Source organism: Pimephales promelas, chromosome 16 (assembly GCF_988280905.1).
Source record: "Pimephales promelas chromosome 16, fPimPro1.hap1.1, whole genome shotgun sequence".
Lineage (NCBI taxonomy): Eukaryota > Metazoa > Chordata > Actinopteri > Cypriniformes > Leuciscidae > Pimephales > Pimephales promelas.
The window spans coordinates 24804005-24828430 of NC_142784.1; the positions used below are offsets into that span (position 1 = coordinate 24804005).

General features: G+C 35.3%; 2 protein-coding genes and 1 long non-coding RNA gene across 3 annotated transcripts; all 3 read right to left on the bottom strand.

The window, feature by feature from the left end:
* Nucleotides 1-5928: 5928 nt before the first annotated feature.
* On the bottom strand, nt 5929-9382 carry LOC120489089 (uncharacterized). Its single transcript, XR_005624694.2, has 3 exons — nt 9225-9382; nt 7587-7807; nt 5929-6003 (listed from the first exon to the last, which is right to left on the bottom strand). It is a non-coding gene; the product is annotated as an uncharacterized LOC120489089 (long non-coding RNA).
* A 121-nt stretch (nt 9383-9503) lies between these two features.
* LOC120489088 (zona pellucida-like domain-containing protein 1) lies at nt 9504-14811 on the bottom strand. Its single transcript, XM_039685735.2, has 10 exons — nt 14706-14811; nt 14356-14576; nt 13625-13809; nt 12735-12807; nt 12530-12627; nt 12366-12446; nt 11306-11474; nt 10552-10657; nt 10421-10441; nt 9504-10335 (listed from the first exon to the last, which is right to left on the bottom strand). The coding sequence occupies exons 1-10, from the start codon at nt 14797-14799 to the stop codon at nt 10199-10201; spliced, it is 1185 nt and encodes a 394-aa protein (XP_039541669.1). The 5' UTR covers nt 14800-14811; the 3' UTR covers nt 9504-10198.
* Nucleotides 14812-17227: 2416 nt separating this feature from the next.
* On the bottom strand, nt 17228-24193 carry zpld1b (zona pellucida-like domain containing 1b). The gene is made up of 11 exons (XM_039685891.2): nt 23230-24193; nt 22982-23095; nt 21886-22106; nt 20714-20895; nt 20523-20595; nt 20002-20099; nt 19632-19712; nt 19217-19388; nt 19015-19120; nt 17827-17856; nt 17228-17612 (listed from the first exon to the last, which is right to left on the bottom strand). Exons 2-11 carry the CDS (start codon nt 23085-23087, stop codon nt 17449-17451), a joined length of 1233 nt encoding a protein of 410 aa, XP_039541825.2. The 5' UTR covers nt 23088-23095; nt 23230-24193; the 3' UTR covers nt 17228-17448.
* Nucleotides 24194-24426: the final 233 nt, after the last annotated feature.

Sequence of the window (24426 nt, forward strand, 5' to 3'; positions counted from 1 at the left end):
ACCATGACGATTCTCACTCTCAGACGAGACCCTATGACAGTTCAGAGAGAGTTCATATACATGGCACAGTATTTAGGCTCTCTTAAATTTGTTTTAGTGGGTTTTTATAGTGTTATTATAGTGGTGAACCCCTTGCTAAGAGATGTAATTTCTTGTTTATAATGTTTTTTTGTTTATTGCATGCATTCAGCAGATGTTGCAAAGTCCGATGAATAGTTGTCGAAAATGTTGACACCTCAGACAGGGTGAAATGATGCTGATGAGAAGCTGTAGCCTCAAATTAGTACAAACCAAGAAGAATCAGGGGCCCCAAAACATGTGTGCGCTTCACATAGGATTGTCTGCAATTATAAGTGTGAGAGAGAGAAGCTGTCCTCCAATATGCTCAAAGGGACAGAGAGTGTGAATGAGAGTCTCTAAGCAGCAGAGCCTCATTATATGTATGTATCATTGAATGTAATGGAGGGTGGGGGCTGAGAGTGGAGGATGACATTTTGACCCTGATGTAATCTACAGGTCTGTGGGAGGTGTTGGTGCCCTTAATGACCTGCTCAGTGTCAGTCAATAGCCAAACTCAAATGCATGAATGCTTCATTAGTTCATCTGACTGGGCTCGGCAGTGAGAACATACCAGATTGGCTTGGTCTTTACTTTGCATTTGCTTCAATAGTAACTCTCACTGGTAATTAGTAATTTTATTATGAATAGAATTTATTTATTACATTTTTTATCTTGTCCCACATATCATTATGACGTAGTGGTTCTATGCTAACACATATTATTTTTGTTTTTATATTTCATCTTTATCTATATTTCATCATTTTTATTTCATTATAGCCTATAATTTATTTATTTATTTCGAACTTTCACAACCCTGTTTATGAGCTTGTTCATAATGAAATGGACATTTAACTTGACGTTTTTTGTGTGTAACCAGAATGATCATTCATTACATCATCCATGCGTAAAAAGAAAATGACCTCACCAGCCCTGAAAAAAAGTGAAACAGATCATTTTCAACTGAACCTTTATAATCAGATAATCTTTCAGACCTTTGAGGCAGAGACCTGTTAAAACAAACACAAAAAGAGTATGAAGGCATAAATAGGAAAATAACAGGTTACTTACCCATCATTTTGATACTTACTTTGGGGCAGGGAGTTTTGGTTTTCTCTTTTTTTCTCCTTTTTGTGATGTGGTTTGAAGATTTGAAGGGCTTAAAATAGTCACATTATTTCAAAGAGATGACAAATGCTCAGGTTCATTATCATGACAGTTTCATGACATTACCTGCCGCCGCTGGTGCTGTAAGCTGTTAAACATACTGTTTTTATTTCTTGCCTTTGTGCTCTGAGGGACGGATCTAGCACAAGACCTGGTCCAGGTGATGCACACATCTCAGAGATTAGAGCCCGCAGCCTTGGGTCATCTTTAGAAGATATTCCAGTCGCAGCGAGAACGACTCACAGCCTCATGCTTTAAATAACAAGGTGTCTCCTGCATACACATTCAACAGATTGCGTATAACATTTAAGCATGGAATGAGGAAACCTGTCGGGTCAGAGTGTTCATGGCTCTATAGTATAAAACAAATACATGAATGTGTTAAAAACACCATTAAGGTGAGTGAATCCATACGCAGTATGTGAATTTTACAGTATTGATACGCATAAGGAAAGCGATGGAGTAATTGTTGCATGTGTGCCCTTTTCAGTAACTTAAGTAATTTAAGCTTCCTAATGCAAGCCTTACAGGAATCAATCAATTCGTGGTCCGTAATGGTTGGAGACCATCTCATAATTTGTGAGAGCTCCGGCATGACCCGACAAATGCAAAGCGTCCATTAACACAGAGTGTCGGTTAAGAGTCCCCGCCCTCTCATGCTCTATATGAGTTTATAGCCTCACTTCCCCCCAGGGTTCTTTTTCCCCCTTTCTTTGTTATATAGATTGTGGCATATCAAACTGTGCCATTATAACATTTCCAATGGAGAAAGGCTTTTTATTGTACCTTCACTTGCACTACAATTATGAGGTGTTTTCCTTTTCAGTCTTCTCATTTATTTAGCATTTAAAAAAAGGTTTAACGATTTAATGTGATATAAAACAGCTTGCAATTCTTTTGTAAAATTCTAAAGGGCAAAGAATTTTAGTTTTAATTGTTTTTTTTGTGGTGAGGTAATATATGAGAACATTTATGAGAGGATTATGATGGTATGGGCATGTAAATATTTAATGACTTCTAAAAGGACCTAAGGCAGACCGAATGAACCTTTGATGTTCTGATACTTTAAAGACATCATTCTACAGTATAATCTTGCCTAGTCATAACATTAACCTTAAACTGCTAAATATATCATATTTCACACTATAACTAACCTAACACACACACTGTATTAAATACATTAAATAAATTAGACTCAAAATATCACAGCTACAGTTAAATTGCTACACAGAAGTCAAATGTTTAGCTATATACATTGAAACAAAAATAGCTAATAGGTAATAACAAGCGGTAAAAACTATATAAATACTGTTAGTTTTCTCTCTTTTCTGTCTTGGGCCATCAATTTGTACTTACATTTACGAGTCATTAAATCATGTTTAATTTGGACTTCTCTGTGCATGCTCTTTGAGGTGGTGACCATAGACCTCCATTATATGACAGACAGGAACGGTTTGACCTAAAAATATCAAAATTGAAACAACTGAAGAAACAAAGATACCTTGAGGTAAGTTAAAACATACCAAAAATTAATTATCCCTTTAACATTACCAATATAAAACATTTGTTTGCCCATGAGAAAATGCTTTTTACAACATGAAGATGTTGTATATATAATAAAACAAAAAATATGAGCAATGTACATCAACACACAACAAATAACCGACCGAACCGTGATGACAAAACAACCATAAAACCATCAAACAGTAAAACATTATTCTTTCAGTAAGTTCTTCATGCCGTAATGCATGGGAACTCACAATCCCTTAACAAAACAACAATGTTTAGCCAACACCTGATAAAATGCTTATGGCGAACTGCTGCTTCTTCTCCACATTCAAACAAGTTTTTTTAAAGCCTTGTTTTGTGAGAAAACCTCAAAAGGATTGTGTGAGGGGAGTTTTGTATATCTGAGTTTGTTCTTTCATTCTAGGATTTACCCCATTTTCATCGCATAATATTCTCCAGAGCCACTAAACCCATTTTTGAGTCATTCTAATGAAACACTCAGATATCAGTCTCCTTTATCCCACACACTTACCCCGGATAACGTTTATCACTTTCATTATGCATCAAAGCATATGAGAGATTTTCAGATGCTCTGGTTTTCTGATAACTGGAATCCTGGAGTCTGTCAAACCAAGACCAGGCAGACGACATCCAGACAAAGACCCAATATCTGAAACCAAGATCTGACAAAAAACAGACCAAGGCCCAAATAAACAATAAAGTAAAGCAGTATCAGTCAGAGGGTGTTGTTGTTGTTTTTATTTGATTAGCATGCCTTTTCAGTGACAGAAACCAAGACCAACACAACAAGTCGACAAGCCCACTGATCACAGGTCTAGACAGAACCTCGAGTGATCAGTTGTAACAAATATTTCTTTGTAATAGTGCTTAACCATTTAGAGAATCTCATTTAGATGAGATAACTGAGTGTAGCTAAGCTAATATAACTAGCAAAAAACTTAATTGACAGGCTGGGCTTTCTACCAAAATAAATATATTATAGAACATGGAAAGCACTGAAAACCAAGATAAAGAGGCCTGAAATGAATTATTAACCAGTTTCAGTCATAACACAAATGAAATGAGCGTCTGAAATGCAAGCAATGAGGCAACTTGTCAAACAGCTTGCTGTTCCTGTTTAATGCCATGCATTTATTCATGGTGGGAGGTTGAAGAATTTCTTTGAAAATATGAATGCAAAAAGTTTCCTCCCATTCAATTAGTGAGATGCAGAACAAACTCAAATGATAAGAGATTAATGGGTACATTTTTCTGGTTTGATTACACTGGAATCTGCTTTCAAATAAAGTGACACAAAAACTGAGATAGCAGAGGAGAGACTGCAGACTGTCTGATGATGAAATACATTATACATTGCTGTTATTGTTAACAACTAAAACTATTTAAAAAAACATTTTTGGTAATTGAAATAAAGCTGAAATAAAAAAAAATATTAATAAAATAAAATAATTTATTTTGTTTGGTAAAATTACTTTATACTATATATATATAATTTATATATATTATTTATATAGCATTATATTATTTATATATTATTTATAAAAGTGGAGCTTTTTATTTTAAGATTTTCAGTTTTTCTTATATATATATATATATATATATATATATATATATATATATATATAAAATGTGATTTTGTTATTTTTATGTCTTTATATATATATATATATATAAAGAAAAACTGAAAATCTTAAAATTTAATAATAATAAAATTAAATAATATAATACTATATAAATAATACCAAAATAACTTTGAAAAAATAGCATGAAAATGTTTCAAAGATTAGAAAAAGATGTTTCATCTGAGGCGTGTCTCGTCCTGTTGGATTTGTAGTTCTTTGCAGGTCTCTGTTGTGGAACTATGGAGGTCTGTTTGACATACTGTTATGCCACTGACTGAATCTCATAAGCCCTCTGGCAAATTTTCAGACAAAAAACTGTGCATTGAGCTTTTCAGACAAGGTCACATTCCAAGCATTCAAACCGATCAAAATTTCCTCAAACACATCCGCAGCCAAAGACCTGCCCAGACATCACCACAATTGTACATTTTAGTCGAAAATTACTAAAAAACACTATATTGTCACGCCAGTAGTTGGCGATGTTACTTTGTAAAAAAAAAAATGCTATGTGTCTGTAGGCTGAACACACAATATGCACAACATTTTTGTAGTTTGCACAGAAAAGTTTGAGTTACCAGGTTAGATTTATATGTCCACGTAAACAGACAATTTCATCTTCCAAAATGTACAGTATCTAAAACTTTGTGACAACAAACAGGAGTACATCTGCAAGAAACTCTGTAATATGGAGCACATATTCTTTTGGAGAATGCTGGACAATACTGGTGTTTGTACTCTAAACTGAAATGTCTTTGCATCTCTTGAGGCTATAAATCTTTAATGAAAATGTTGCCGACTCAAAGGGCTCAGATCCTTTCACTCCTCAAAATAAAAGAGTAGTGTCAGCCACTTTGTGAACTGGTAAGACTTGTGTTGAGTGACTCATAATGACTGCATGCTACTGCTCAGAACTATGCAGGGTTGCGTTCCCAGAAAACATTGTTAGCTATGGTTGCAACTTCCGTAGTTATCAGCATTCAAAGACTGTGTTTTGCCAAAGTCTTATAGTTCCAACAAACGGCATTGCAAAGTAGTGTGGTTGGAACGACGACAGCTCTCGGGCAGTTAGAAGCATAGTTTCTTGTTTGCATGACTAGTAGGCTTAATAAACCCTTATCTTGAGCAAAATAAGCAAGCTGACGAGGACAATTTCTTTTATTTCAAATATATAAAAATGTAACTTATGTCTTTTAGTTCTCTAGCTCCAGTGTGTATAAACGAGTTTAGGATTCAGTCTGGAAATAAAGCAAAATGACAGAAAAATTAATAAATCCTTAGACGCCATATCCATAATTTATAGCTAAAAATCTAGCATTAGGCCTAATTAGATTTAGAACGTATTCATTATAAGAAGTTATTACCCCACCACCCACATGACATCATTAACCAGCGTGCAAATAACAAATTTGCGACAATATTGTTTCGGGAAACAGCTAGACTAGCTAGATTTCTTCTATGATGCATCGTATTTAAGGAGGGAGTTACATCATTATTCAGAAATGCCCCCAAGTATAGTTGACTAATTTAATGTAAAGAATGTATACTTACAGGAAAAAGAAGCCAACTGCACATAGGCCACTTTTGTCTGAAGACAATCTGTCGTCATTTACTCACCCTCGTTCCAAACCTGTGATCACAAAAGAATATATTTCAAAGTATGTTTCAACTGTTTTTGTCCATATTAGAGATGCCAGTAATCTCCATAGGCGATATTTTCACTATTAACCATTGGTCAATTGTTTAAAGACAGCCGATGACCAGGGCCGGATATCCTGATTCTTGTAAGTCAAAAAGTTATGCGTAAACTGGTCGACCTGCAATTCATACTGTGTGTGAAGAATTTAGGGCAAGTTAACAAAGCAGGCTCCATTTGACCCTATCACCCTGAAGCCAGGATAGCCAGGTTTGTCATTTTTTCCCTACACCAAACATTAATAATCGCAAAGAGCTTTGTACTTATGCTAAGAAACAGTCTCATCCTTAAAAATCTGTATATTTTATTACCAAATTCAAACAATTAATGCCGTTTTGACTCTCTAGATCTGTAACGCCTCAGTTAAGCAGCAGTTTGGATCGCAAGACCTACATCTTAAAAAATTTGCATGAATAACAGAAGGTAGCCTATGCTGAAAGATACAATACAGTTTACCGAAATCACGTAATCACTCAATCTGTGTTTCAACTGCAGAAAGATGCAAATGAAACATTGTCTGTGAACAATATTTCACTTAACGTTGCTTTTAAGTTAATGTCACTATAGCTATAAAAAAAAAACAAAGGAGAGGAGCTTATTTGCTGTTAATTAGGGCCTGTAGGCCTATGCATGTTTGAATAAATTTGCATGTTTGAATAAAAAGATAAGTAATTAAAACTAGCGCAACTGATACAAATTAGTGTAACGAGTTAGGTTACTAATTAGGCCTACTAGTAATATTATTATATTTTAATTATTTGAGTGTAATATGATTATAAACAGCGGGTGAATATAATTCATAACCTCTAATATTATAATGTAACAAGGGTTTCCTGTAGTTTACAGCATTATTTGGGAGAGGTTTTTTTTCCTTAAGAAAATTCAAACTACCGATATTGCAACATTGGCAGTCAGATATTATTCTGAATAATTGGCTATATCGGTGAAGAAAATGTAGTACAATGAAAAGTCAAAGTTTTGAAACAAACATTCTACAGTAACGTTAATAGAATGATTGTTCAGAGTTATTTTTTTACTGAAACGTGTTTGACGTTTAGCTAATGTTTTTCAGAAGGTTCAGAGAACAGTGACATTCCCATAATGTTTGCAAAACGTTAAAAAGTAATATTCCCCTAAAGTTCGCATAAGCAAGAAAAAAAACATTTCTAAAAAATTTGTTTAAAAAAAAACTGTACGTTTGTAATGTTCAGTTTTGTTTTCAAAACTTAATGGGAACATCCTTGCGTGAAGTTCAGTGTAGTGACAGTATCATGCTGACCTGGTGTGTAATTTGTGAGGAGCATTTTCACAAATCATTCGGGTCACCACAATACACATTGACATTTGCCCCTTTCCCAATCACTCAATGATTCAAAGGGCAGACCTTTGCTCAGTCTGAAGCAGAAAACATAACATATCCTATGCATAATGCAGCACATTTTACATCATAGCACAGCCTCCAGGCAGCCTGCTTTGTGTCTCGGCCCCTGTAATGAATTATGAAAGATGAGCAGTACCTCTACAGCTGGAGCGGGTCGAGAGACGTGTGGCTGGGGCTGGTGTGTGCTCAGCAGGGGGTCTGCTATAGGACTCACTCAACCGTCCCATCCCCTACTGCTGCCACAGTCTGGCGCTTCAGCCCTGAACTCTCCTTTGCATCTGGGTCAGAGGGTGTAAAAATGGCCCAGCATTCCACTGGTAAAACATGCTGCTGGTGTCCCAGCGAAAAGGGTCAGATCTGTAAAAAAAAAAAAAAAAAAAAGTATGAATTTCTTTTGATTTCCATTACTATAATTTTCATTTTGAAGTGAACTAATCCTTTTTAAAAACATGCTTAAAGTAAACTGTGGGATGTCTTCAGGCAAAAAGTGCTGGCAAATATTAACTCTTCATTCACTGTTATTTAGGACTCTCCATCTGCAGATTTGGCCCTTAGTTTTTTGTTTGGTTAAGTATCAAATCTTGAAGAAATAAAATAAAAAAGCATATCAACATCACAGTAATCTTGCACAGTGCACTGTATCTGAGAGATTCATTCACTGCTAATGTTTTACCCACAGTCTCCAGAGACAGATCGTCCCATCTGTCTAGATATGGTACAGTGCATAAATGTTTGATGCTTCCTTTCCTGTCTGGTAATTTCTTGCAAACTCCATCTCCCAAAATGACATTACTTGTCTATTTTAAATATATCTATTCCATTAATTAGTTTAACCCTGCCATGCAATTTAACATTACATTAAATTGCATCATAGAGAATTCCATTATGACACAATAAATCACCACTCACAGATTACTTTTAGGCATTGCAATTAGCACATTGCGTTGCAATTGAAATTATCTAATCTTTCTTACTAATAGGGTCACACCCGCATCCTCTGAAGAGCCCTTGTCTTGTAGCAGAGATTCCCATTTCTCAGGTATTGTTCTGATGAAACCCCACTCTCACATTAATTAGAGTTTTGCCCAATGGAGGACTGGCGTATTTACTTCTCACACCCCACTGTCCCTCCTCATATTATATTCTCATGTATTAACTATCCTCATCATCATATAATGAAGTCATTTTTCGGTGCATTTATCATGACCTACTTACTTAGCACCATGTAAATTTTTAACACGCAGAGGCTCTGACATTAGAACAAGGAATCCTTAATATCACTTCTGTAAATGATTTTCACAAAAATTAATTTGAGGGGATATGAAATGAACAAGCAGAAGCTAATTTACACTTTTTCATAGGCTAGGCTACCACAGACAGACAGTAAATATTAATTTGGTTGTAGTAGGCCTGTAGACAGCAGAATGTGACTAGCTTTCATCTGAAACAAGAGCTTTGCTTACATAGACTTCAATAATCAATTGTCCTCACTAACACAATAATCGGAAAAGTAAATCGCCAAACAACATTTTCAAATTAGGCCGTTAACTTACGTGATGGCCATTCCCTTCACAGTCGAATGCGACTTAATTCTGTTTAGTAGCGTTTATTAACGAACGACTTGTGAAAATAAAAACCTTGAATAACTTACTTTTGAATAACTTAAAGTTACTGAAACCATACAGAAACGAAATTATATTTATAAAGTAAACTAGGCATGTGTACGTTAGTAGGCTAAGTTACGTAAAAATCATGTATCTAGCCTAGGCTATACTTGTTTTGAGACACCACGTGGACTTTATTTCGTTTAAGCCTCCGTTCTGGTAGGCTTGAACCTATAAAACTGCTTTGTAAAAATGTCTTTAAGATAACCAGAAAGAAAACCACTTTTGCAACACACGACTAAAACATTATTTTGTCAATGGAAGGTTGTTGTTTTCTTCTTTCTACACCAAATAGTGAGGCTCCCTCTAGTGGTGTTGCGTGTTAACACAAGAGGAAATCATCAAAAATTGTTTTCACAATGCTACAAGCTTTTATTAATGACACTGCATGCAATAATAATAATTAAAAAAAAAAAAACTCAGACAGATACAATTTAGAAACAATGTGATTCTTGAAAACAAACAGGTTCCACAAGATCAACTGTCTGAATTTTTACCATATTAAATAAGATGAAGTATCCAAAATAAAATAAGCATGCATGTAAACCCTTTTCCAAAACCACACTTCCACATTTATAAGATACAAGTGTGCTAACTCAAAGCGAGGCTCTTCATGCAGCAGTTATGATAACCTTATATGAAGCATGTTTTCTTTCACCTGTTCTTTTAAAGATGTCAATCCTAAAGCCTTCATGTGCTTTAATAATCCTGCTTTATTGTGCCACAACTTTAGCACAGATCCATTATGATTTAAGTTTTATCCTTAAAATCACTTGTTTGCACTTGCTCCCAGTAATTACACCAAATGCTTCAGCCTATTCGGTACATATTTTGCTTTAAAATATATAGCCCCATTAAACATTTGTATCTGAAGTATATAAGTGTAAATAAATGAATGAATAAATTCAGCGATTTTTAAATAATATACTTTTTTTTTGGTTGCAGTATTTGCATTTTTAATGGCAGTTGTGTTGTCTGCTATGCTGACAGTTTTTCTTTTAAAAAGTCAAATATATTATGGATCCACCTCCACCAGCGCTGTTTTATCTGTCCTTCGTGAAAAGAGCTCTGGGATTATAGCCAGTTAACGCAGCATCCTGAGTTTGCGGTAAAAAGACACGGCCATGAGGGCAGCGATGGTGCCCGCAACGACGAGGACAGCCAGAGCAATGCCCAGTCCTACAGACGCCCCACCACTGGCCTTCTGTGCACTGCTCAGGGCTGTACAGGAACACACAAGACAGCACGTTTTTACCAAAATGACTTGATTTCTGGCACTCGTCTGTAAATGATTACGGAGACTTACCTCCTTCCTTAGTAGTAAGAGCTGAAAGAAAGAGCAATTATGAGTTCATATCTGACTACATTTATGCTTCTTAAATTTTGTTCCATCAGTATCATAAACTATGACAAGGATCAAGTAGAAGAGAGCCATACTGGTGTCAGAATGAGTCTTAATAGGTCCTGAGGTGATGAGGGTGGTGTCTGAGAGGCCATCTTTAATTGTGGCTGTCTGTATCTCCCGTCTCCTCCTCCTGCATTGCTGATCAATGAAGAGGGAATGAGGGTTAAACAAAACAGCAGGACACATTTTTTTGCAAGCCTTTTTGACTTTTATTCATGCAGGATATGAATTATTGTAAAAAAAAATAAAAATAAAAAAAAAAGTAAAAAACTATAATTCTTGATATCTGTAATTGTATTTTCACTACACTCGTTTTAACAAACCCAGCCAATGGGTTACTTTTTTAAATTACATTTTTAACCCAATGTTTGAGTTTGACCATATTTGACCCAAAATTGGGTTAAAACAACCCAGCATTTTTTAGAGTGTAGTTAAATGTCACACTCTAAAAAATGCTTGGTTGGTTTAACCCAATTTTGGGTCAAATATGGACAAACCCAAATGTGGTTAAAAATGTAATAAAAAAATTCAACCCAAATGCTGGGTTTGTCTATGTTTGACCCAAATTTGAGTTAAAACAATAGCATTTTTTAAAGTGCACCATAGCATAGGCTGAATTGATTTCTTGAAATTTCATCTTTACATTTCAGAAATACAATTCTTACTAAAAGTGAATCGTTGATATCAAGAATTCATATCCTGGGAATGAATAAAGGTCAAAATGGCTTGCCTTACACTTATCCCTATTTGAACAGTGTATTTATTCAGTTAACTGAGAGCTAGTACCTTGAACGTGGCGCAGGTGCTGGTTTCACAAAGCCTGGTGATGCAGTGGAGGAAGTAGGTGGAAATGGTCTGGTTCTGCTGCTCGATAAAGCGGAAAGCTGGGAAGCTGAAGCGAGCCCTCTGACTGTTTCCATTCTCCAACATAGTGGTGAACAGATCCTTCGAGCACCTTTTGAAAAAAGCTAAATCTCATGTTTCACACTCTATGTAAAGCCTGTACAAATAGGGCCCAATGCACTGTTAATAAGAAAGAATTTTCCGTTGTGTTTTAGGGTTGAAGGAAATGTCTGTAAAATAATCACTCTAATAAAATGATGGGTTGTTTTAACCCAATTTTAGGTCAAATATGGACAAACCTGAACGTTGGGTTACAATCTTTATAAAAAAAAATTAACCCAACGGCTGGGTTTGTCCACATTTGAGCCAAAGTCGGTTTGAAACAACCAAGCATTTTTTAGAGTGTGATAAAGTCCTGGTAGAACATTTCCTGTAGCTTTTCCGTTTTTTTTTTTCTTTTTCTTTTTTTTTCTAAGGATTTATTTCTTACAGTGCAGGACGTCTGGTTTTGACCAGGTTTTTTTTACACTTCTAATTAATGAAATATTCTTAGACTCTAAAAAATGCTGGGTTGTTTTAACCCAATTTTCCAGTAGCACCTCAATGCAGAACATGAGATCCACGGGGAGGAGTCAGATCACGATCCAAGGGGTGGAGATGGGTAGGTTTAGGGTTGGGTTTAGGAATTAGGGGTGGGTTTAGGGATCAGGGGGCGGAGTTGGTTAGGTTTAGGTGTATGTAAGGTGGGAGGAGTTGGATCTGGATCCGACTCCTCCCCATGGATTTCATGTTCCGCAGTGAGGACCATCTCCAATTTTGGGTCAAATATGGACAAACTCAAACATTGGGTTAAAAATGTGATTTAAAAATGTAACCCAATGGCTGGGTTTGTCCATATTTGACCCAAAATTGGGTTAAAACAACCCAGCCTTTTTAGATAAGCTTAATTTGGCAAATATAATTTACATTTTAACATGACTTTTTGCCCTATTTCTGGACTTACGGGACAAAGAGATTGAAAAAGGTTGAATTGGAGGGTAGAGCTGAGAGAGAGGCATAGCATCGATCCAGCAGAACATGATACCTGTGGAGAAGGAGGACGGAATCAGTCAATTTCTACATAAACAGAGGCATTTCTTAGAAGAAACGTCAGCAAATGTTACTCACTGTGAAGTCAAGTTTGCTGCTATGACTTGCACGTAGATATTGGTTCTGAGCTCAATGCCCACGGATGGGATAATGAGCGGAGTAGTGTAGTTTATATCCTAGGGGCACAATTCAAATACGGGTTCAGGAACAGAAAACTGACGGAGAATAGAAAAAGCTACAGGTTTTTGAAATCGGGAAAAGGTTTCCCTCATTGTGTTTGTACTTTGAAGAGCTGCATGCTTAAAGTGCTGATGAAGCTTCCGTTGTTGTCCTTCACTGCAATGGAGGAGGAAGACCTGTAGAGGGAGGAAAGTTTCCATGTTACAAGGACCACATCCTTCAAGTTTTCTTGGAATCTAACATTTGGTTATAATATTATTCAGTTAAGACTGTCAACAAGCTGCATATTCTCATGTTTAATACTGTATACACTACTGTTTAAAAGTTTGGAGTCTGTACGATTTTGTCTCATGCTCAGCAAAGCTGCATTTGCTTAAAAAATACATTAAAAGGGTATTGTGAAATATTATTCAAATTTAAAACAACCCTTTTCTCCTTTAATATATTATATTCGAGTTAAATTGATTCCTGTGACGCAAAGCTGTTTTTTCAGCATCAGTGTCACATGATCATTCAGAAAACATTCTAATATGCTGATTGGCTGCTCAAGAAACATTTCTTTTCAACAGGTTTGAGAACAGCTGTTCTGCTTAAGATATTTATGGAAACAATACGTTTAAAGTTAAACTAGGATTCTCTGATTAATAAATTGTTAAAATAACAGCATTTATTTGAAATTTAAATCATTTGTAACATTATTAATCAGTATAAAAATACACTTTTGATCAATTTAATGCATCCTTACTGAATGAAAGTATTTTAACAGTAGGCCTAGTGTATGTCAGAACGTATGTGTTTCAGTCCAAAAGTTAGTCTTTGAACCTTATGTTTATGTAAATGTGTAAACTGTCCTAAGCCATCATGATTGAGACTCCAAAATTCTCAGAATTTGGACTAAAAGGACTGGACTGGGAGACCAAATGGCTGGTTTAAGATTTTTTATTAATATTATTTCATCAGGATTAATCTATTAAGAGAGTTCAAAGATCTTACACATCAACTTGTGTATTGTTGACCAGGTACTCGAGTGGATATGCACAGGAGTAAAAATACTTCAGCTCAGCGTTGTAGGTAACTGTTCCTATTGTGGGGTCGAAAGATTTGACCACCCCACTGATGTTGACCGTTTGGATGTTAGAGAAGTCCGAGAAGATCCCGGTGCCTGGAGCGCTGGTGGTCTATAAAGTGAGGCAATAAAATAGAAAAGATTTGCACAGAGAGAGAGAGAATGAAATACAGAACGTGTTTTGAATACTATTCAACAAAATTATGCTTTTAAAGAGATAGCTCACCCAAAAATGAATATTCCGTCATCATTTACTCACCCTCAAGTTGTTCCAAACCTGAATTAATTTCTTTGTTCTGCTGAACACAAAAGAAGATATTTTGAAGAATCTCATTTGATGGTCCCCATTGACTTTCATTGTATTTTTCCCACCATATGGAAGTCAATGGGGTCCATCAATTTTCTTTTATTTATTCATTTATTTTTTTGTTCAACATAAGAAATTAATTTATACAGGGTTGGAACAACTTGAGGGTGAGTAAATGATGACAGAATTTTCATTTTTGGGTGAGCTATCCCTTTAACGAGAGTAGGAGTAACACTGCCCCCTGTTGGTAACCACAATGATTTGCAGGCAGACTGCAAGATCAGTTTGGTTGAAACTTTTTTTTAGGGAAGACTTAATCATAAATGCAGTTTAAGATGCAGTAATACTCACGTGGAAGATGCTGCCACAGGCGTCCAATTGTCTAAGCGGAAAGCTGAAGCGCACGACCGGAGGATTCGCAGTCGCATCCATTGTTCCCCGACACAACGGGTCATTTGCCATTTGATTCAAAATCAACAAGGACTCGTTATAGCCAGTGTAAATCACCGGACAAATCTGGATTGCCAAATTTATAGATTCAGTCCCACAATACACTGCGATGTCGGTGTACTCTGTAAAACAAAGACAAGCTCCCTGATGTAGGATATTTCTTATATCACTGATCAATTATTTTAGTTTGTTTTAAAACAATTAGCCCACAATAATCATTAATGATAAAAAATGGAGGGTAGGTCTATTACCTGGACGCCTGAGGGAAGTTCCACACTCACTAACAGTAAGAGCCAGGTGGCCTTGAACCAGCGTGCCCAAAATCAATAGACCGAGTAGAGCCATGTCAGATCTACTCTATATCAATGTCCAAAAATAACCTTCAAAGGACTCTCAGCACTCCAGAGAAAATCTTGAGCTCCTGAAGTGATCCTTACTGCTAAAGATGCGTTATCGTCTCAAAGTCACTGTTGGATTAACTCTGACAGGCTTCAGTTTGTGCTTTATAGGTGTGTGTGTGTGCTGAAAAAAGTTAGTTTCCGCTGGATTGGAACGAAAAAAGGTCATTTCCCATTTTTTATGGTTGTTTGAGATCTTCAGAACAATTCACTTTTGTGGATAAGGTGCCATTAGCTTGAGGCAAAACTTGAAACCTTACACATCACCTTTAAAGTTAGACCATAAACAATGACCACTGTCTTTGTCATTTTGTACATCCTGAAACATATCAACATGTAATTTAATGAACTAAGTACAAATTCCATTGAAGAAGCACACAATAGGTCTCATCTTCTCTTTGGACCTAAAAGTACAAGTCTGTCAGTGTAACCTCTGACCTTTTAGGTTTGTTAGGCTACCTGAAAGTCTTGATGGACACTGCATGAAGTCACTTATGTTTCATAATAATATTTTATAGTTTTGACATTGATTGTCAAAGAATTATGTAATTGCGTAATTATTAATTATGAAAGCGTCAACAAGATGGAAGTGGTTTGAATGGTTTATCCAGAATTTGAACCTTTCCAACGTCGACGTTTTCGTATCCCAAGGAGATATAAAACCAGTATAAAAAATATTTTGTTAATCTGGCTACATGGCTGTTGAACTCTATAGTGCAAAGGACACAACTGTGATTGTTATGATTGTTATTGTTATTCGCTTAAAGGGACAAAGTCCCTTAAGTATTAACTCAGTAAGTTAAGTAAAAGATAATTTACATATTTTTTCTGTTTTCTTTGTCCAATGAAAGGCAATGGGGTCCAAACCAACATTGGACTGTATACTGACTTTCATTATATTTGGAGAAAACCAGTTGAAACATACTTCAAAATATATAGACTTTGAGATGTTGGGGAAAAAAAATCAACAACCTGAGGGTGAGTAAATGATGACAAATTGTTTAATTTCGGGTTAACTTTCATTTTGATAGCGTTGAGCCTACAAATTAACAATCACTAAGTGATTCTGAATAATTTCGAATAGTAAAGTTTCCATAAAAATACTAGTTTCAAAACTGCAAAATTTCTGGATTCTTGTTGTGCACTCTATAGCATGTCAACAGCAAATGAGGTGAAATCTGTGTCTGGCCAATTGGTGGTATAAATTGGGTTGGGTTTAATGTAAAAATGGAATACAAAAATCACCGAAAATACCAATGGACGTGTAATATGAACCTGTCAGCTGAGCTACCTGGGAAGGACAACAATTTTATGATTCGAGTCAAATCAGAGTGTTGGGTGTTGACCTTCTTCTATTGTCAACGACACAAAACCATGGGAAATGTTACAGACCTCATCATAATATGATGCTGGCCTTGATGTAGTCAGTTAAATATGTTAGCTGAGGTCTTTGCTCTTGTTTTGTTAAGATAAGAAGAGAGAGGGGGAAGCACTAGATCAGATATTTTCTGGATTTTGACTGGCTGTAATCTGGGATTATGTTGAAAAATCATGCAGATTGTGGAGATCTATATGGTGGCACTGTGGGAATTAAATGGGTGGTTTGTGTATTTGTAAAATGTCATTTCTTGTGGCTGAATAAAAAAAGGCTGTGCAATATTAGGTACACAAAGAATATGTTGAAAACTGATAAAAATGCAGATAAATTATCCAAAAATGAGCTAAATTTGGATACATTTTTATATTATCACATATTAAGAATGTCCATTACAAGCAGTTGACAAAATCTCAGGTTGTACATTATACAATTTGAATAAAAAAGGTAAAATAATTGTAAAAAAGATTATAATGGCACCTTGTGCAAAAAAACAAAAACAAAAAACAAAAAAACAAACAAACAAACATAAAATAAAAAATCTAAAACTGTTTATTACAACAGAAATGGTGTTTTCTTCCCTCTTCCCTCTGAAAAATAGAAAATTCACAACATTGCACAATATTGTATTTTGTGTTACTTAATCTAACCAGGAGTATTTCTTTAAGACCTCTTTAAAACATCAATCATAATATGATCCAAATAAGATCAACAAAAAATCATAAAGGAAAATGTCTGCAATCGTGAACAATCTACATTTATTTTGTGCTCTGCACTTCAAGACATAAAGGATCACAGACCCTGAAACAGAAAGTAACAAACTGAGGTATTTTAAAATGTACATTTATATATATACACATTAAACTTTTTGGAATCAGTAAGATTTTTTTTAAAGAAGAAAAAAATATTAATTTCTTCTGCAAGGAATTGATCAAAAGTGACATTTAAAATGTTACAAAAGATTTCTTTCAAATGCTGTTCTTTTGAATTCTCTGTTCAGTTCATCAAAGAAATATTAAGCATAAGGACTGTTTTCAACATATTTTTGGGCACTATTAGATTAATATATTATCAAATAGGGAAACATGTTTGTCAAAGCAGTTCAATTCCAATTTTGGGACATAAGAAAGCAGCACTGAGGATCTGAATAAAATGCAATGATAGGAATATGACCAAATATTGTTGACAGAATTCAATGCTCTCATGATCCAAGAATGAAGGTCATCTGAAGCTGGGGTTCCAGACCCCTGTCATACTAGAAGGGCTGGGCTTCCTGAGCAGCCTGAGGGAGAGCATGAAGAGACCCAAGCACGTCACACCCAGCACAACCAAACCCGATATCAGGGCACTGGTTACAGCATTCAGGTGCTGGGAGGAACTGCTCACTGCAGAAGCACAGAGAGGGGTGAATGGGGGTAAGCAGAGGTTTGTGGGGGTGAATGGGGGTCAAAAACGCAGACAAGATGGTTCTGTAAATGGGTACCACGGTTGTCATGGATCTCATTTGCAGAATTTGATACTGGGGGTGGTGACGTCTACTAATTAAAAAAATTTAGCAGGCTAGTTACACTTTCTTGACCTCCTAAAAAAGAATCTTACCGGGATAGGAATTGTTGGTTGGAGTTTCATCTGCAGAAAACACACAAGATGTACAAAAATAAAGCATTAAATATTTCATGATTTAAAGGTGCTATATGTATGAATTTACCAACTAAAACGAGACCTTGACCCTGACTTCTTAGATTGTCTATGAAAGCCTGTAGCTTGATGTTTTATGTGAAGGACTTGGACCAGTTTCGCCAGGAAGATCAAAAGGATATAACGTTTACACATGTTATGGCCTACACTGTAAAAATTAATACACTTTATATAATCAATAAAATTGTGGCAACAGATTACAAGCAATGTTATTAATGAAATTTAACAAATAGGAATTGAGTAATAATTATCAAATTAATTCCTTAAAAGTTAACCATTTCAAATGAGTACAGTTTACACCTCAAAATTTAACAAAAATATCTGAATAACAGACAGACGTCAAAGATTAATTAAGACCTATTTATATTATATTGCCAAAATTGAAGACACCTGATGTTAACAAGCAGAATTTCTGAAGGAAAAAAACATAATTTTAAAACAATCCTAAAATAAACACCGATCACCATAATGGTGACTTAAATGTACATTTTTTTTGTTTTGTTTGTTTGTTGTTTTTGTAAGTTATACTCATTTTTAAATGATTAACTTTTAAGGAATTAGTTTGATTAATTATTACTCAATTCTAATTTGTTAAATTTAATTAATAATATTGCTTGTAATCTGTTGCCACAATTTTTTTTTTATCATTCCTTGTGTACAAAATGTTGAGGTCTGTGAGATTGTCTGCATCTCTTGTGTCTCAAACATATATTATAAGCTGATGTTATCTCACAAAAATGAAAATATATACTTTATATGACTGTTGGAAATATGTTGGAAATATATTCAATGTTTGTATATGCACAACAATTCAAAACGCAAATATTTTTTTCTTTATTTATACTTCGGCCAAGACATTAAATAATTTTACAAAAGATTTATATTTCAAATTAATGCTGAACTTTCCATCCATTAAAGGATCCTGAATTTTTTTTTAACACAGTCCCAGAAAACTATTAAGTAGCACAAGATTTTACTTACTTTTATACCATTAATAGTTACATTTACTTATAACACCAACAAAAACTTATACAGTAAGTCTTTTTTTTCAGTGCATTGAACTATAAAGCTGAGATTGAGGACTCTTACCACTCCTAGTGATTATGGGACCAGCGGTTATGACGGCATCCCCTGAGGTTGAACCTGATACTGCATGTTCATCCACGGTGTCTCTCCTCCTGCGATTTCCACATATCTGTCATGAGAGGTATTACAGTCAGTGCTCTCATTCAGTTATGACACCTAAAATACATTATTAACCACAGAATATTTCAGCATTTAGACTGCTTACCGGCAATAGTATTCCACAGTCATCTGCTCGACACAGCTTTGTCACACAATGGAGAAACACAGTGGACATCTTCTGGTTCTTATGTTTCACAAAACGGAAGGCTTCAAATGCAAAGCGGCCCATTTGACTTTTTCCATTCTCAAAAACAGTTGTCTGTGGATCCTTGTAGCACCTATTTCAACCCCCACCACCAAAAATAAGGCCTCTTTAAACATCAGATCTGCTGATAAACTGATTATCTTCAGTCATACCCAAACAAACACTATCCCAAACGCGCACACACTCATACACACACACACACACACACAAATCATTTCCTCTAAAAGGCCTTTGTGCATTGAATAGTAGTCAGTAGAGCAGGTAATGAGGACTCACCGAGTTAATGCGCACATAATTTCAGAAAATACTAAATTACCCAAAGAAAAGGTCATAGCGTATCTCATCATTAGGGTTCCCAGAGGGGGTGGCGTAACAGTGATCCATCAGAACATTCCACCTGTGGGGAAAACACAGTCATTTCTGCTATTAATGGGAATTGAATCTCTAATCTCAAGAAGTAAAAAGAATTAGTTAATAGGGGCTCAGGATCTGTATAGTTACCCAAGCAGAAAATATTTCTCACAATTCATTTTTCCTCACAAAATCTCACGCTTACTTATACTAGTAATACCTCACAGTTTATTCTAGTAACCTGTCTTTACACAAGATAACTAAAATATTATGATATAAAATAATTTAAAATATATTAATAGAGATTTAAAAACACATTTCTCTGCATGATATACCTCCTGTCCAGATTTGTAGCTTTAACTGCAGCAAACACACGAGTTTTCAAGGACAGGCCAGACATGGGTATAGAGATCAACTGACTGAATGTTGAATCCTTTAAAATAGAAAATTAGGTAGAAAATTAGCTATACTGTAATGGCGGTCTAAGCGATTCTTCATTACACAAACATACCATTTTTACGTTCTAACTTAACTTTGAGAACTACATACACATTTCTGTACACATTTACAATATAAAAGTGACAATAATAGAACCTAAGGAAATTTGTTTATATTCTTAAGGCAAATATCATAATTTAACTTGCAATATTTTCATCATTTCAATCATAAACTAAAATTTTAAATAAATACAATATAATAAAAGAGGATTTTTTTTTAAATGTTGTAACAGCTAATTAACTGTGATCTCATGAAATTATAGTTTTGGAACAACAAATGTATGATATATATATATTATTGCTTTACACAACCATACTTTAAAATGCATTTTATTTTATGATCTGCAGAGATCACTCACATTGTAAAGCACCAAACTGAGTGTGCTCAGGAAAGTGCCATTGTTGTCTTTCACTGATATCGCAGCAGATGAGCTGGTAAAGGAGGTTGAGATCAGAACAAGACATTATCACTGTGTATTTCTTGGACTTAAATAGTTGTAGAACCCTAGAAGAGGGAAGTAGGTTGTCGCGTCAGAAATAACTGACTCACGATGCCAGTTGGCTGTTGTTGAGCAGGTACTCCAGAGGATAACTACAGCTGAATTTATACAGCAGACCTGGCAGGTAGCTGATGACAGTTGGAGGGTCTGGGGTGTCAATGTAGCCCGATATATTCCCCATCTGCACCATAGAGATGTTCCCATAAGCATTGAAGCCTTGAGTTGTAGAAACCTGAACAAAGATTGATTTAAATATGTTACCTAAGTGTAAATCTTATTTTCACTAGGAAAATAAAATTGACGCACGTTTGTGACTCTCCTGTTCGAACTCGTTCATCAAAATGAACGAATCTTTTCCGAGTCGTTTGGTTCATTCAAAGAACGAAGCGAACGAATTCACTCGGAAAAAGATTAGTTCATTTTGATGAACGAGTTCGAACAGGAGAGTCACAAAGGCATCACAGAACAGAGCAAGGCGAGCATTTGAGCTTATAAAACTTAAAATTTGTTATTTTTTTTAAATGAGTGATCGATTCGCTTGATAAGACCCTTATTCATCGTCTGGAATTGTTTAAAGCCCTTTGAACAGTTTGCAGTTTGCACTGAAACTGTCTTTTGGACCTTGAACCGTTTGGTTCCCATTGAAGTGCATTATATGGAGAAAAATCCTGAAATGTTTTCATCAAAAACCTTAATTTAAAAGGTTAAAACCTTAAACCTAAAACTAAAGAAAGAATGGCATGGATATCTTGGATGGCATGGGGGTGAGTAAATTATCAGCAAAAGTTTTTTTTAAAGTGAACTACTCCTTTAAGATTAGTCTCAGACTAAATGTTTGAGCTGAAAGCATCTTGCACTGATGTATCTTAAAATAGGTCAGTGCCAGTGTTTTGTCTCACACCAGTAATGATTTTTCTAAGGCATGTCCTAATTGAAGGCCTAATCTGTGAAACCACAGGTTAAAATATGTTATGTTCAAATCCCGGATGACAACCATTTGTTGCATCCCTTTTGAGCAACAGGACGCAACATATGTAATACAAGTATTAAAACAAACAGAATAGCTTGGTGAAGCTGGTGTTGTGAAGCTGAAGTTCAGATACACAGTTCAATGGTATTGCATAATTATTCATACACCATGGTATTCACATAGTAAATACCCCCCCCCCCCCCCCAATAATACACGACATGATACATGTGTGTAAGTAAATGTTTCCCTTACCACCAACGTGTTCCCACAGGCCTCCAGTGTGCTCAGGCTGATACTGAAGAGCACAGCTGTGGGGAAAGTGTTGTTGTTTATGAAGCCTCGGCAATGGACTTCTCCATGACGTCCGTTCAGTGCCAGGTCGGCATCAGTGTATCCAGAGTACAGCACAGGACAGAGGTTAATCTTTAGTGTGATTGTCTGAACACCACAGTATACACTGATATCTCTGTCGCCTTGAGGGAAAGACAACACAACAAGTAAATGATATAGCATCTCCATAGTGGGGTTTATTATTATATTATCAGCATGACAATTTAAGTGCAAAGAATAACTGTGAATTAAATAAAATTTTGTATTTGTTTTAATGACAAGCTCAATGAACTCCACAAGCAAGAAAATCTCTGACCTTTTGGAGCCGGAAATACTTATTAATTTTACATCATAATATTTCTTTGTTAGACATTTTTCAAATTCCTAAAATGTCCAGGTTTAAAAGAAATTGTAAATCCCGGATTTCCAGTGTAGAATCCCTCTTTTGGATCCCAATATATAATATAAAAAAAATCTCTAATATAAGGAATTAATCAACAAATTATTTATATAGGTCAATAAATAGTTGTTATTTAAACCACTGTTTAAAAGTTTGGGGTCAGTAAGATTTTTTAAAGAAATCTCTAATCCTTATCATGGCTCAATAAAAAATACAGTAGTAAATAGTTATATTGTGAAATATTATTATAATGTAAAATGTCATTTATTCCTTTGATGATAAAGCTGAATTTTCAGCATCATTACTCCAGTCTCCAGTGTCACATGATCCTTCAGAAAACATTCTAATATGATGATTATCAAATTATTATCAAATGATATACAAATGGGTTTTTTTTGTCAAATGTCAAAGAGTTTAATTTTAACATATAAATACACAATAAATGTCTTTATTGTCAACTTTCAAACTATTTAATGCGTCCTTACTGAATAAAAGTATTAATTTCTTTACTGACCCTAAACTTCTGAAATCTTACTGAACGCAACATTTTTAACAGTAGGCCTAGTGTATTATTGTTTACATTTTGCAACATATAAATTCTGGCTTTCGATTTCTTACCAGGGAATCTGCTGTGGTGGTTTGGATCACAGTTGAATCCATTGAATTGTGTAAAAGCTAAATGAATCCCACTGAAAAGCAGAAGAGGAACACATATCCACTCCATTTCAACACCTGCAAAGGAAGGAAAACAGACATTTTTCTGCCATATCAAACCTTCAGTCATAACTAAAATAACGACTGGAATAACAGTAATGTTTATAGTCTTAACAATATGATAGCATAAAGTGTTGAGATCCCCCCATTACCTCAGTCCCCTGATGCAGGTGAGCTGCGCCCCATGCGTTTCGGCCTGCTGCCGGTGAGTGAATGGGCAGCCTGGCATATCCACAGGGCCGCCCGCACCACGGGCCTCTACTGCAGCCAAAACAATGAGCCATTATCAGAAGCATTAAACAAAAAGAGCTGTCCTGGACAACATGGGAAAATCCATCACAATCTCAATGCGCTGAACAAATCTTTTTTATGGAGGCAGAAACATGAGCCGCTTTTACGATTTCCCACTCGTCTCCTCATGGCTTGATCTGCCTCTGTCATCGCTCAATAATGTCTGAACTCAGTGTGGGACTGAAGGCAGGAATTATGTTTTCATCGGCGGCTGAAGCGACTAAAGGGCTTATTCTCTCTGTCAGTCCATCAGGGTTGATAGCGAGTGTGCTGTTATTGTCACTCTGGCCTCTCGGTTCCTTGCACTTCACTCAACCAGACACACTGATGCACTAAATGAAGATACAATCACAAACTGCCCATTTTTGATATTAAATAGCAGCTGATATATAATAGCTTGCATGTCTAATACTCTCATTTAATCAGTTCATATTTTATTAGCAGTGAGATGTGCTAAAATGTACTAAAATGCAGTATTTTTTAAAGCGGACAAGAGTACTTGCTGAATAAAAGCATTAATGTCTTTAAAAAAACCCATACAAACTAAAATCTTACTGACCGCAAACCTTAGAACAGAAGTGTTTATTGCATGCAGGTTGTTAAAATATACTCTTATACTCTATATAATACAAATAATTGCAATTGTTCATGTCACTTACTTTTTTTGCCTGGAATCCTAAATAATATAATAATATATCTATAATAAAAAAGGCCCCACTGATTTACTAGAATGCTTTGAAAATTAAGAATATTTATTTTTATTTTTTAAATATTTTTTTATATAAAATATTCTTTGAAAATTAAGAATATTTATTTTTATTTTAATATTTTATTTTTTAAATATTTTATTTTAATATTTAATATTTATACTGTATAATATAATACGACCACAATATAATTTCCTAGGCCCTATTACATTTGTTGAGATGCCAATTGTCACAAAAAGGTTTCAATGAATTCAAAGGGGGTGGATGGACTATAGTTGCATATGAAGAATCTTGCAGTGAACCATGCTGAAATCAAATATATTTGACAGGGCTACTATTCAGGAAAAATGG

Bases quoted from the DNA above. Each gene is read 5' to 3' on its own strand.
- LOC120489088 (XM_039685735.2), bottom strand. From the start codon at position 14,799: ATGGCTCTACTCGGTCTATTGATTTTGGGCACGCTGGTTCAAGGCCAC. The intron at 12,628-12,734 runs GTACAAACACAA...TTGTGCCCCTAG, and splicing joins TAAGCATGCAGCTCTTCAAA to GATATAAACTACACTACTCC. The intron at 10,442-10,551 runs GTATGGCTCTCT...TCTTTCTTTCAG, and splicing joins TAAGACTCATTCTGACACCA to CTCTTACTACTAAGGAAGGA.
- zpld1b (XM_039685891.2), bottom strand. From the start codon at position 23,087: ATGGAGTGGATATGTGTTCCTCTTCTGCTTTTCAGTGGGATTCATTTA. The intron at 20,896-21,885 runs GTAAGGGAAACA...ATCTTTGTTCAG, and splicing joins CCTGTGGGAACACGTTGGTG to GTTTCTACAACTCAAGGCTT. The intron at 19,389-19,631 runs GTAATTTAGTAT...GGGTTGAAATAG, and splicing joins CGCTATGACCTTTTCTTTGG to GTGCTACAAGGATCCACAGA.